The following is a 15,298-nucleotide window of genomic DNA, read 5'->3' on the forward strand; positions in this document are numbered from 1 at the left end:
CACAAGTGCCAATCGGTGACTGTACTGGCCAATCACAAGGCATCTTTTCCGGGACTTGGCAAAACACATAAAAGCATAACATCTGTTTAGCAGAGTGTGATGGCTTGTGTGGGACAACGATGACATGGATGTGTTTGTAATGACAACTAGTAACACATTCATGAAAAATAAAAACACTTTTGACCACAACAAATAGTGTAAAAGCGATAGGCTTATAGGATCCACTCTATGCTATGAGAGCTGCTGGGTTCTGCTGGGGAAACTGGACAACAGGAGCATTTCTGCCTAATAGACCCCATGGACAGTTATGGATCAATATAAGTAGGAAAATTAGCCTAGAAGTGATTTTAGGGCGGAGTTGTCCTTTAACGGCTGATGTAGCAGATAGAACATCACAGTTTGTGAGCTTGTAGATCAGGTGTCTTTCCTCGTATTTTTGTACCAGTTCAACATGTAATTCTCTCAGTCCTGTGTGAAATGTAAACACACCTGACCACGGGACGCTGTTTAAACCCATTCAGAACAGGTACACTATATTGGTGTATTATTATTTTGCTTTAACTATAAAAAAAATAGCAGATATACAAGCTCGGTGCCGCGCTGCAAGCTTGTAGATCAGCTATTTTTGAAAAATAGTGAACATTTGAATTTTGACCCAATTTTGACCCGATTCTATAAGTGTCTTTTGAATCCTTCTAAGGTTGTTTTTTTTGAAAAACCTTATGTTCCTACTGTATGTCAGCAATCTGGCCAGCCATCGTCAAAGAAAAGTGAGTAACTTAACTGGAGCTCAGTTAGTCTGTTCTTGAGAGACTACGATGTCAGTGGTTCTTTTTCATGTGAAGGACCCCCAAAATGATAGGTATTTGGCCACGGACCCCCATCTCAAAATAGGGACCCCCCCGCTGAAGCAGAATTTGAGTTACAAACGTTTGCTTTAAAAATACATAATTCAAAGATTTGCACACATTTTCACGACTTTTTTTCAGAAATAGCAGCTGTGAGCTTGTAGATCTGCTATTTTTAAATAGTTAAAGACGATTTAATTTTGAGAAGCTCACAAGCAGCTCTTTGTTCTCTCTCTGTGTGTGTGTGTGTGTGTGTGTGTGTGTGTGTGTGTGTGTGTGTGTGTGTGTGTGTGTGTGTGTGTGTGTGTGTGTGTGTGTGTGTGTGTGTGTGTGTGTGTGTGTGTGTGTGTGTGTGTGTGTGTGTGTGTGTGTGTGTGTGTGTGTGTGTGTGTGTGTGCGTGCGTGCGTGCGTGCGTGCGTGCGTGCGTGCGTACAGAGTGAGGACAGCTTGGAGCATCTCTCGGCGGAGGAGCGGGCCTGTCTGACCTTCTTGGAGGAAACCCTGGACAGCCTGGAGATGGAGGAGGACAGTGGACTGTCCACTGATGAGCTGGACGTAGCAGGACAACACCACCACACAACACCACCCCAGCTGGACGTAGCAGGACAACACCACACAACACCACCCCAGGAACCGGCTGGAACACATGGTGATTATCACTTCCCTTCTACACACAGCCACAACAACACCCCAGCAATCCTCTTTCTAAAACGGCTAGTTCCATTCCTTGATTCTGATTGGCTCATTGCTGTGGTATATAATATGAGACTTTATTACCCGGCTTGGTTGAATGCTTGATTCTGATTGGTCGAGCGCTGAAATCAGCTGTGAATTATGAGCGTATAATGACCGCTCCGCTCTATAATTCACCGCTGCCTAATCAAAGGCTCAGAGCAGCTGCTGCAGTCAGGATGCGCTGTGTGTTTTTAGTGCCGTATCCAACATGGCAGCCATGTAAACAAACACACAGCGTCATTTACCACCCGCTTCGACTGGTATCTTCGCATTCAACCGGACTTTATCACCCTTTTTCAGACGTTTGAACGCAGATAGTATCCACAGTGTATCCACGGAGGAGTATCTACTTTGAAGTACGCATGCGCCGATATCTCTCGCCTTGAATATTATTCCCCTCAGGGGAATCGAACCCAAACCGTGGGTTTATTGCATCCGTGCTCTACTGACTGAGCTAATGAACGGATGATGTGACTCCTTTTTTGTGCATTTATCTATGACGTGGATAGTGGGGTAGACATGCAGTGGGGTAGACGTTGATAGTGAGGGACTGAATATTTACTATTCTGTCCATAACGGCACATAACTCGGTAACGCGGCTGAGTGGGATTGTGCGGCGTTCCCACCGCTCGTCGCGGCAACTCGGCTCGCTAGCGCTCGCCTCGGTGGCGACTCACGGGGGTCATCGCCGCCCAATACCGCGCCGCTCCGTCGGGGTCTGTGGCGTGGAGCGTTGCACGGGGGAACAGAGAATAGCTGGCTTCTGGTTCGAGGCTGGAATTCTCCTCAGGTTTTATTTTTGCGCTCCTCTGAGGTTGACCACTAGATGTCGTCATTTTACTACTAATATCTCTGCCTTGGTGAGATACTTCTCTGCATTGGTGAGATACTAGTATGCTGTATCTATGGATACCTCTGCATTGAAGAGTCTGAAAGCACGTGAATATTTCGCATTAAGTGCGTTGATATCATTCGAAACAGGTGCATTTACAACCAAACGTTGCTCTGGAAAAAAATTTTAAAACCATTTGAGGCGAGAAATAGACGACGCAGTAACAGAAAACTGATTCTATTTGACTAGCACTTCCTTGTTTTCCAAGGCGACCGTGTTGCGCTCGGGGGGACGCACTTTCAGCTGTCTGTAAACAAGGAAATACTTTGTTTTGTTTTTAATTTTGAGTCAAATTATTAATTTTATGTATTAGCCGGGTAATAAGTGCGATAAGGTCTTGCTGCTTGGTCATTATGGCTTATATGGACACTTCGAGCTGATCATTCCCCTCGGCTCCACCTCGGGGAATTATCACCCCGTCGTGTCCATATAAGCCATAATGACCGCGCAGCAAGACCTTATCGCATACATAACCCACACCTTGAATCAGTTTATATCAAACCCCAGGTGCGTTATTTCTTTCCACAGTGTTCCACAGTGCACCAATCCACTCTTTGTCAAATCCCGCCCCATTTTGCTCTAGTTACTAGGTGGGACGAAAAAGCCAAGGCAGATTGTTTTTATAATGGAAGTGAATGGGGGGGGGGGGGGGGGGGGGGTGTATCAGGGTCATCTCTATGTACTGTATTACAGTTGGTGGAGATAAACCTTTTCTTGGGTGATAGTGCATGCACAAATCCACTCTAGCCCAGGTGCTGGACAAACGGCAATACAAGAGAAGGATAGAGTCCGCAACACTGGTAATACTCAGCTCTGCTTTATTGCTTCAACGTTTCGATCCGTTTGGATCTTCTTCAGGAATAATACAGGGAAATGGGTGTGTGTCCTTATAAAGACTAGCTTCCACAATGATTGGCTGTAACAATGAGTGGTGATTGAAACCACCCATACCAATCAGGCCATTTCTTCAGTAGCAAAAGGCAATAATAGACATAAGCCCAACATGTTTGCATATATACATATAAAGAAATACAATATACAAAAAATACAAAAATAGTAATCAGGAGCAGGATCAAGTATAGGACACAAATAGTACCAGTTAATCACACTTCATTTCAGAATGACTTAATATTTCATATTTTGTTTTGTTAAAAAACACTGTTGACAAGGCCCAGACCTACTGGTAAGGTAGCTGGGGCCAGAGAAGAATTTCTCACCACTACTTGTGTCCTATAGCGTGAACAAATGACTATATGATATGAGAAAATATTGAATAAGAGGACTAAGTAGGTCTTCAGGAGGAGTCCTCCATCATCAGAGTCCCCAACCATTGGATAACCTACAAAGACCATGAGAAAGAGAGAAATGTTAGACAGTTAAAAACAAGTAAAAACATTAATACCAAAATAGTACTCTAAGGTACACTGGACCCAAACTACATTATGGCCTACATAGTACAGTTACAGAAAAGGTCTAAGGTCGAAATATTCATTCAAGCCTTTCGCCACAGTATTTAGGGTGGACATCCAAAATGCTTCTCTCTGAAGGAGCAAAGTGTCTATATCACCACCCCTAGGAGGCAATTTAACCCGCTCAATGCCCAAATACCTCAATGAAGAAATACAGTGTTGGGCTTGATGGAAGTGTAGGGCTACAGGGTTTTTAAAGTTTTTGTTTCTTATGTCACTCCTGTGTTCTGAGATTCTTGTTTTTAAAGGTCTCAGAGTTTTGCCAATGTACGCAAGCCCACACACACATTTTATCATGTAAACCACATTGTTTGTTGTACAGCTAATAATGCCCTTAATTTTAAAACTTTTACCTGTGGTAGGATGACTGAATGTATGACATTTAGATGTGAAATTGCATTGGGCACATTTGGAAGAGTTCAAAGAGACCCTCATTGGACTCGCAGCCTCAGACAGAATGCAATGTGATCAACTTGTCAAGTAGGTCAGTCACAGACACATGCTTATCAGCTCTCAGTAAGGGCTTGTCATTTGTTCCTACGACCCAATGTAATGATTTTGACACTTTAGTAGACTTTCATAAATTCTTTCGTAATCTCAGACTGAGAGAATTCTTTTCTAACACAAATGGTAACATGGTACAGGGGGCTAATTCAGATAACATACAGCCTCCATCAGTTACCTCTGAGGTTACTACTGAGCCCAATATAGGGCCTAAGAAACCGTTTAAGAAGAGATCTACATTTATTCCACCTAAACACAGAAACTCACCCATAGATACGTATTGTAGATTGGTTGAAAGTGAAGTGTCACAACTTCTAGCTAAGAAGCAACAGTATAAGGTCACTAACAATTTGTCTAAAGCACAACGCAATGCACTATTAGAATTAAAAAATGACAAATCTGTTGTTGTGCAGTCTGCGGACAAAGGGGGTGCCATTGTCCTTTTGGACAGAGAGGCATATGTTGGTGAAATACATAGACAACTCCATAATGATGTGTTTTACCAAAAACTGAATGTTAACCCTACTTTAGAGTTCAAGAATTATATTCACAATATTCTTGAGCACTATTTAGAAAAAGGAGATATCAGTAAGCATGAATTTGATTATATGAAGGTTGACTGCCCTGTCACTCCAGTGATATATACTCTGCTCAAAATCCACAAAGAGTTTGCTGATGGGGCCTCCTGGGAGACCTATTGTGTCAGGTATAGGCTCCCTTACGGAGAATATTTCTTCATATATTGATCATTTTCTTAAGCCACATGTCTTTGCACTTCCGTCCTATCTTAGGGACTCCAGCGATTTCATTCAGGTCCTACAAAACATAGAATCAGTTGACAATGAGTCATTTCTTGTCACATTGGATGTGGAAAGCTTATATACAAACATCCCACACCAAGGTGGTTTAGAGGCAATTGAACATTTTCTGGACCAGAGGGTTGAATGTATTCCCAGCACCAAATGCTTAAAAGATCTCACTGAAGTAGTGCTTACTAAAAACTTTTTCTTGTTCGAGAATGAGTTCTATTTACAAAAATGTGGTACAGCCATGGGCAGTAAGATGGCACCAAATTATGCTAATCTTTTTGTTGGACTCCTTGAAACAGAGGTTATTTTATCAAGTAACAATCCATTTCTATCACACATTCAGTTGTGGAAACGTTACATAGATGACATTTTTCTTATCTGGACCGGGTCTCTCACAGAGTTGACAGCCTTCCATAGTTTTTTAAATGACAGTAGTCAATCTTTAAGGTTTACCATTGCCTCTGATCATTGCCGAATGAATTTTCTTGACATTCTTGTCATCAAAGAAAACAATAGACTTAATACAGACCTGTACAGAAAACCGACAGACCGGAATGCCCTTTTGCATGGTGATAGTTACCATCCAACCCCTTTGAAGAAGGGCATCCCTATGGGTCAGTTCAAGCGGGTACGCAGGATCTGTAGTGTGGACCATTCGTTTACCACACATGCAAGAGACCTTGCAAATCGCTTTAAACAGCGTGGGTATCCAGCTGATTGGATCAAACCAGCCAAAGACAAGTTTAGTGGCTGTACCCAACTTGAGTGTCTCAAAAGCATGGAGAGAAATGAAAAAGAAAAACAAATTAACTGTTATGTACAGTACTCCCCTTTAGGCAAAGAATTTGAGGCAATGATCAGAAAGCATTGGCATATTTTGAAGTCAGACCCCACCCTAGGTAGAACCTTTTCAGCCCCTCCCCGCATTGTATACAAAAGACCACCCAATCTTAAGAACCTCCTGGTCAGGTCACATTTGAGTCAGGATACACCAACACATTTCCTATCAGATGTTCCAGATGGTAATTATAAGTGTGGCAGATGTGCCCAATGCAATTTCACATCTAAATGTCATACATTCAGTCATCCTACCACAGGTAAAAGTTTTAAAATTAAGGGCATTATTAGCTGTACAACAAACAATGTGGTTTACATGATAAAATGTGTGTGTGGGCTTGCGTACATTGGCAAAACTCTGAGACCTTTAAAAACAAGAATCTCAGAACACAGGAGTGACATAAGAAACAAAAACTTTAAAAACCCTGTAGCCCTACACTTCCATCAAGCCCAACACTGTATTTCTTCATTGAGGTATTTGGGCATTGAGCGGGTTAAATTGCCTCCTAGGGGTGGTGATATAGACACTTTGCTCCTTCAGAGAGAAGCATTTTGGATGTCCACCCTAAATACTGTGGCGAAAGGCTTGAATGAATATTTCGACCTTAGACCTTTTCTGTAACTGTACTATGTAGGCCATAATGTAGTTTGGTCCAGTGTACCTTAGAGTACTATTTTGGTATTAATGTTTTTACTTGTTTTTAACTGTCTAACATTTCTCTCTTTCTCATGGTCTTTGTAGGTTATCCAATGGTTGGGGACTCTGATGATGGAGGACTCCTCCTGAAGACCTACTTAGTCCTCTTATTCAATATTTTCTCATATCATATAGTCATTTGTTCACGCTATAGGACACAAGTAGTGGTGAGAAATTCTTCTCTGGCCCCAGCTACCTTACCAGTAGGTCTGGGCCTTGTCAACAGTGTTTTTTAACAAAACAAAATATGAAATATTAAGTCATTCTGAAATGAAGTGTGATTAACTGGTACTATTTGTGTCCTATACTTGATCCTGCTCCTGATTACTATTTTTGTATTTTTTGTATATTGTATTTCTTTATATGTATATATGCAAACATGTTGGGCTTATGTCTATTATTGCCTTTTGCTACTGAAGAAATGGCCTGATTGGTATGGGTGGTTTCAATCACCACTCATTGTTACAGCCAATCATTGTGGAAGCTAGTCTTTATAAGGACACACACACATTTCCCTGTATTATTCCTGAAGAAGATCCAAACGGATCGAAACGTTGAAGCAATAAAGCAGAGCTGAGTATTACCAGTGTTGCGGACTCTATCCTTCTCTTGATAAACCTTTTCATCTCTTCTTTTTGAGCGGTGGTCACAACGCTCCTATACGTGGCCGTGTGTGTGGGTCTGTCTGTCTGTTTGTCTGTTTGTCTGTCTGTCTGTCTGTCTGTCTGTCTGTCTGTCTGTCTGTCTCCGGGTATGTAGCCTGCAGTAACCTTTTCTGACCACACATGTTAAGGGAGGGGCGCTGTTGTTCAGGATAGGCCAGGCATAGGCCAGGCACACTCACACACAAACACACACAGGGGGCACACACACACACACACACACACACACACACACACACACACACACACACACACACACACACACACACACACACACACACACACACACACACACCACCGCTCAGTTCACACAAGTGTGATTTTTCTTCTTCTTTTCATTCAAAAGTAGCATGGCTGACTGGTGTGTGTTTGTTCCCAGATGCACAGGGTCTCTAACTGACTGGTGTGTGTTTGTTCTAACTGACTGGTGTGTGTTTGTTCTAACTGACTGGTGTGTGTTTGTTCTAACTGACTGGTGTGTGTTTGTTCTAACTGACTGGTGTGTGTTTGTTCTAACTGACTGGTGTGTGTTTGTTCTAACTGACTGGTGTGTGTTTGTTCTAACTGACTGGTGTGTGTTTGTTCTAACTGACTGGTGTGTGTTTGTTCCTAACTGACTGGTGTGTGTTTGTTGTGTGTGTTTGTTCCCAGATGCACAGGGTCTCTAACTGACCGGTGTGTGTTTGTTGTGTGTGTTTGTTCCCAGATGCACAGGGTCTCTAACTGACCAGTATGTTTGTTCCCAGATGCACAGGGTCTCCAACACGTCGACCCCAGCAGGGACCACAAGTCCTTCCTCGGGGGCGGTGTCCCCGCGCCGTTCCTCTTGGCCAATGGGGGAGCTGCTCTCCCAGGAAGAGCCTCGGTGACCGAGCCAGAAACGCCAGACGAGCCGACGGAACCCACGAGGGCCGCGTTGTCTACGGAGCACAGCGCCGAACGCCAAGGTCCTCCTCTAGAGGGCGCCGCAGATCCACAGACCTCCACGGACGACCGTGACTCTGACGCTCTGACAGGGAGCGCTGCTGAGGTGGGACTGCAGGAGAGGAGGTCCGGGGACCCCCAGACTGCAGCTGCTGATCCAGAAGACGCTGACACCAGGACCCCCTCGGGGGCTGCTACGTCCGCCGGGCCGGACTCGGACATCGGTGGTGTCGTAGGCGGCAGGGACGAGGGTACAGATGACGCCCACCCTGGTGCTCAGGGGTCTTCTGAGATGGACCTGATGGCTCTGATCCCTCCTCCGTCAGACTTCAGGGACCACCAGCCTCAGCCGGAGCCTCAGGAGGACCAGAAGCTTCTTGATTCCACAGCGACAAGAAGCTCGATCTCAACCGCTGACGTGGAGGATAAAACAACACCCCAGCAACAAGCTGTACCCGCTGACGTGGAGGATAAAACAACACCGCAGCAACAGGCTGTACCCGCTGAGGTTAAAACAACACCGCAGCAACAAGCTGTACCCGCTGAGGTTAAAACAACACCCCAGCAACAGGCTGTACCCGCTGAGGTTAAAACAACACCGCAGCAACAGGCTGTACCCGCTGAGGTTAAAACAACACCGCAGCAACAGGCTGTACCCGGTGAGGTTAAAACAACACCCCAGCAACAGGCTGTACCCAGTGAGGTTAAAACAACACCCCAGCAACAAGCTGTACCCGCTGACGTTAAAACAACACCCCAGCAACAAGCTGTACCCGCTGAGGTTAAAACAACACCCCAGCAACAAGCTGTACCCGCTGAGGTTAAAACAACACCGCAGCAACAGGCTGTACCCGCTGAGGTTAAAACAACACCCCAGCAACAGGCTGTACCCGGTGAGGTTAAAACAACACCTCAGCAACAGGCTGTACCCAGTGAGGTTAAAACAACACCCCAGCAACAGGCTGTACCCAGTGAGGTTAAAACAACACCCCAGCAACAGGCTGTACCCGGTGAGGTTAAAACAACACCCCAGCAACAGGCTGTACCCAGTGAGGTTAAAACAACACCCCAGCAACAGGCTGTACCCGGTGAGGTTAAAACAACACCCCAGCAACAGGCTGTACCCAGTGAGGTTAAAACAACACCCCAGCAACAGGCTGTACCCGCTGACGTTAAAACAACACCTTCCACGGGGACGAGAAGCTCGATGGCGACCGCTGAGGTGGAGGACGTGGGCAGGCAAGACTCTGTGAAGACTCCTTCTCCAGTGAGTTCTCCTGTACCTCCTGGTCCTCCCTACAACCCTCCTGTAGAAGCTCCTGCCGGTGCCCACGCACCTCCGTCACCTCCGTCACCGTCTCCTTCTGAGACCCCGCTGCCCGACCCTCCCGCCCTCCTCAAAAGCCCCCCCGTCGTGGCCCCCAGGCCCAAGAAGCTCCCCTCCAACATCGTCCTCAAGTCCCACCGGCCCGGCGGGACCCGTCCCGCTCGTCCCGGGGCCCACCACCACCCCCCCTCCTCTTCTGGCTGTCCCGACGGCAGGCCGATCCTGGACCCCCAGAGGGTCCGCATGGAGGCCCTGCGGAAGCTGGGCCTCCTGAAGAGCGAGGAGAGGAGGGACCCCCAGGGACCCCCTCTGGTCCCTGTCCTGAAGAGCGAGGAGAGGAGGGACCCCCAGGGACCCCCTCTGCTGGTCCCTGTCCTGAGCCCTCCTCCCCCCAGCAGCAACCTCTCCTCCACCGCCGGCGCTCCTCTCAGCCCAACCCATCCCACCCCTCCTCCCGTCCCGGCAGGGACCGACCCGCCGTCTGCCTCGGTTCCGGTCCCGGCGCCCCAGACGGCCTGCTCTGCGGGCGGCGCTCTGCCTCCCCCGGTGGTGGAAGCGTCTCCGGGGGATTCCTGCTCCTCCTCGGCGGTCGGGGACCCCCCCGCGCCCCCCCACATCCTCCCAGCCCCCGCCGCTTTCAGCGACGCCGCCGAACGCCCCCCAGCCAGGGACGACGCCGTTCCTCCCGCCGCACCCAGGAACAAGGCTGCCACCCTGGAGCGCTCGGGCGTGGGGGGTCTGGGGGGGTCCACCGGCGGCGGCGCTGCCCAGCGCGGCCCGGGCGAGGTACGGAACACTCGGGCGCGGCCCGCCTCCCTCGGCAGTGGGAAGGATTTCTTCTCGGAGGCCCGGGACCCCCACCCTGCCGGGGACCCCCAGAAGCTGCCCCGCTCCCACGGCATCAGCGTGGTCATCTGCCCGCGCGGCCAGAACGGAGAGGACCGCCGCCAGGCGCTCAGGAAGCTGGGACTGCTCAGAGACTGAGGACCCCAAAGATCCAGAGGAGCAACTGAACACTGTTGTTTTTGACAGCAAATGTTGATTTAGTTTCAGTCATAGTCTTTTGCTTAAAATGTCTTTTAGTTTTAGTCATAATTTAGTCACCTGAAAGTTTTAGTTTTAGTCGAATTTTAGTCGACTAAATATCATGAGATTTTAGGCGACTAAATCTACAGTTGATTTAGTCAACTGAAATGTATTTTGTCTGGCCTTGATGACATTGTAATGGCTGATTTTACACTTGGTTGCGTTGCTGAAAATAGCCGATCTACTGCAACGCGTTGTGAGCTTGTAGATCTGCTATTTTCAGCACGCAAAACCTGAGAGCAACCAAACATAAAATGACTCTCTTCTCCACCAGTCCCTCTCTAAGGTTTTAGTGTAGTTTTTATTTTGTTGACGAAACTGTCAATATATTTAGTCTTAGTTTTAGTCATCACAGCTTAGTTTTAATTTCATTTTTATTTCGTTTTCGTCAGTGGAAAAAAACGCAGTTGACAAACATTTTTCGTCATAGTTTTAGTCGACGAAATCAACACTTCAACTGAAGCTGTTGTCAACTATGATTGGTTCCCCACTGATGCTCATTATAATATGACACCATTTCTGTCTACTCTTCTTGTCTTGTCATTGGTGGGGAGGTGTGGACGGTTTAGAAAGCTGCTCTCTCATTGGTGGTGTTTCCATAAAGCCTCTTAATGCCCATTTAAGGCTCATACACAAAATGTTTTTATGGAAACACTTCAAAATGCCAATAAACTTTCATTATCCACAAAAAAAAATATCCGCTTGGAGGAGGTGGATTTTGAGGCTTTATCGAATAAACTAAATGCGCGTTTGTGAATGGAAACGGGTCAGACAATAAATGCGAATAAATGATGACGTTCTGGTCCATATCCTCCTCCTATAACACTTTCCCCCTTTCCAATCCTCCTTTCCAATACCGATCCGAGGCGGGCCGGCCGGCCGCCTCGGATCAGGGACGCCCCTCGGGGCACCCCGGCCGGGGTCGCTTGCTCTGTACAAAATCATCCCCATCCCAGCTCTGTGTGCTGTGTGCAAGCCCGCTGCCCGGGGGGTGTATTTACAGACCCAGGCAGGATCTCCCAAGAATCGCATTTCATCAGTTTTAATGGAAACAGGCAAAATTTGCTTTGTCTTAATACGCATTTCTGATAATTCGCTTCCCTAATTTGAATACGTTTATCGTAGGGGTGTTGACATGAACCCAGAGATTACACAAATGTATCGATAGACCAGTGTAGCTATATGCGAAGGAAAAGTAATTAAACCCCTCCTTTTAAATGTTTTCTTCTTAAAAATGCTAAATACAATGAACAAGTAGGTGGTATCGATACAATCGATTCTTTGCACTGCCGATTCGATACGATACAAAATAAAACGATACGATTCGATTTTAGCTGTTTTCATTTCGATACACTTCGATTTTTTAGGTTAAAAACGATATTTCGATACTGTTACTATATCGTTAAACCCATAGTTTATGGAAACATGGCTATTGGTTACAGGACGGTTAGAAACCTGCCCACCAGTTTCTCTTTCTTCCTGGAGAGTTGAAGCACGTTGAAATAGAAGCCATCGTTTTTGCATTGAAAACAAAATCACAAATAAAAAGTTATGAATGTTGTTTGACGCGGGCAACACAGCATAGGGTGTAGATACCCTCACAAAAACATGCAGTAATCCTGGTCTCTATACTGCCTCCCCCTGGCCAGCCGGGGCGCCTGGTGGAGGGGAAAGGAACTGGTTGGAATAACGTGTTCCTTCCACCCGACCTGAGGGTGGAGGACGTCGGGTCAAAAAGCTCGTAGCACTAAGAGTTGAGGCAACACGGTTCTATTGTGAAAATAGTAGATCTACGTTGTGAGCATGTAGATCTACTATTTTCACAATTTCAGCCTCTAATATTTGATAATTTGGCCAATGTTTAATTTGTCATTTTAGAGGTATTAAGAAGTTCTTAAATTGTCACTTTAGAAATGTGCAGATACACTTAAACTTGGGAGCGTGTCACTGTTACTACTACATCTTTTCGACACCCGACTCTAACTCTAACCCTCACCCTAACCTCCGTGGAGTGAGTCGCTAACCCTCCGGTCGAAATGATGGTCGTTCGAAATAGCGAGATTTTCCCCTTAAACTTTATGTTGGTTTGTTTACTGTTGAGTGAGGAAAACAATTTTGCCCATTAATTTAATCATTTGGGGACCCCAAAATCATTTGGGGTATGTCTTTTTAGACACAATAAGCCAGCAGTTTCTTTATTGCTATTTACAGTAACACTTCTAGCCCCCATAAGTCACATCCAACCATGAAAGGTTGCGTTGTATCTTGGGAATGGGCTTATTCTGTGTAAAATGACATATTTAGCCACTTGTACGCATGCCCCCAACCACTGAAATAAGAATCTCTAAAACAATAGAAAGAACCAAACGAAATCATTTTAACACTCATCTTTTATATTCTTTAATTACAATCTAAAATATGAACCCTTGTTGTAAAAAAACTAAAGTTGTCCTTTAACCATCACTCCAAAGGGACATCCCTATGAAACGAGGGCAGATACTAGACTCTCTCCGTGGATGCAGTGGTTCTCAACCAGTGGTCCGGGGACCAACAGTGGTCCTTGAGGGGGGTCCCAGATAAATGATAGGGAGTTGGTAACCAAATGGACCCTTCATGATATTTAACTATTGAGAGTGTAAAATTAAACCAATTTGACTTCTTAGTTTTAATCTTTTTATGCATGGCGCACTGAGTCTTCTTAAAGACTTCTTAGTTTTATGCTCTCAAGAGTTAAGCTATTGTTGAACATCCACATTACTTAATTTACAAGAAGTCTAAACAATTCACCCTTTGTCAAGTCCCACCCGTTGTCCCGCTCCTCTTCACACCCATTGGTTGCTGTGTCTTGGTGGGACACTTTATCCACTACCATTGTAATTCAGTTGCTTCGTATTGTTATTCTGTGTGTTCAATTCTCATTTCAAACTTGGTTCCAGTAAAATGGAGCTGCTCAGTGGCAGTATAGTGACTCAGCATGTTTTTGAATGTTTTCATTTCCACAAAAATTACGTTTTAGCAAAGTCAACATAAAAAGGCGGGACCAGGGCGGGACAAGGCAGATAGAGCCTGCTGGTTGGTCAGTCAGGGACCAACCAGAAGTCTGACACAGGGTGAATTAGAGAATGTAGAAGAATTGTTATTATTATAAATATGACATCATGTTATCTCTCCTATGGAACCAACATCAATACAGCATGGAATATTATAATATTATATTATAATATTATATTATAATATTACATTATAATATTATATACAGATTATTATTATAAACATTACATCCTTTATCTCTCCTATGGAACCAACATCAATACAGCATGGAATATTATAATATTATAATATTATATTATACTATTATATACAGATTATTATTATAAATATTACATCCTGTATCTCTGCTATGGAACCTCCAGGGACGTGCTGGGCCCCTGATTCAGCCCGGGAAAAAGAGTTGGAGAGGCCCTCCAACTGCTGCTACTCAAAGATTGCTGCCATTTCAGATCATGACAAGTGACAAGCCAGTGGGCCAATTACATGAGTTATATTTCGTCATTGTCGGGTGGAAACCTTGTACGTCCAAAACCATTTAAAAAATGATTCAAACTAGTGAAAACAGCCGATCTACAAGCACACAACGCCTCGCTGTGCGAGGCGTTGTGTGCTTGTAGATCTGCTGTTTTCACTACTTTTGTGCGACAGCCTTGTATGATGAAGCAGGGCTTTGCAAATTTGAAACTTGGAGATACGAGGTTTCTGCCTGACAGTGACGATTAACTTTGTTGGCCGCCCAGCCCCCAAAATGGAACGACGGCCGACATTTTATTTTTATTTTTTTCCTAATGGCCGGCCTGGACCGGCCGGGAATGAACCGGCTGTTCGGGAGTTGTCCCGCTTTTCCCAATTGCCAGCAGGTCCCTGGGAACCACCATCAATACAGCATGGAATTATGGACAAAATCTGATCAAACGACAACAAAACATACATGTTGGGTTCTGAGAGGTGAAATGTCAATCAAATGGTGTTCTGTGAATCACATGCTGAATAAATCAGTGGCGTCAGTTCAGAAAAGGCTAAGGTATGGCAACATGACTGTACCAGTCATGTTGCCATACCTTAGCAAGAGGCATGATACATTTATTTTAAGAAGTACATTTTATATTTTCCTCCATTTCTACGGTTTCTTGGGCTGGATATGGCAGCCTGGAACGGTTGTTCAATTGCAGCTAAACTTGGCATGTTAGTAAACGTGCCACAATTAACAATAATGCATTGCACCTGTGCAGCTGACCTGTGGAACCTGGGAATATATCATTCTGTCAAAATGGGGAGAATATAATTATAATATCTTGTTAAAGTGACCATTTTGTAAAATTTAGCATTTGTAGTTATTTTACTGTAATTTAACAACATAATAACCAGCACAGATAGACAAAGAGACATTCATGGATTTATATTTAAAAGTAACTTTTATTTCCCCCCCCTGGACCCAGGGTATGGCAGCTGCATA

General features: G+C 45.2%; 1 protein-coding gene across 2 annotated transcripts in view; it reads left to right on the top strand.

The window, feature by feature from the left end:
• Positions 1–14,363, top strand: part of LOC308291922 (uncharacterized protein) — a 28,385-nt gene extending 14,022 nt beyond the window's left edge. For both annotated transcript variants that reach the window (XM_080734077.1, XM_080734078.1), the window contains exons 3-4: positions 1,285–1,498; positions 8,201–14,363. In XM_080734077.1, the coding sequence (XP_080590203.1) occupies positions 1,285–1,498; positions 8,201–10,689 (2,703 nt within the window). In that variant the 3' untranslated portion in view covers positions 10,690–14,363. The remainder of the gene's footprint in view (positions 1–1,284; positions 1,499–8,200) is intronic.
• The last annotated feature ends 935 nt before the right edge of the window (positions 14,364–15,298 follow it).

The sequence above is a fragment of the Nannobrachium achirus genome, assembly GCF_963921795.1.
Source record: "Nannobrachium achirus genome assembly, chromosome: 9".
NCBI lineage: Eukaryota > Metazoa > Chordata > Actinopteri > Myctophiformes > Myctophidae > Nannobrachium > Nannobrachium achirus.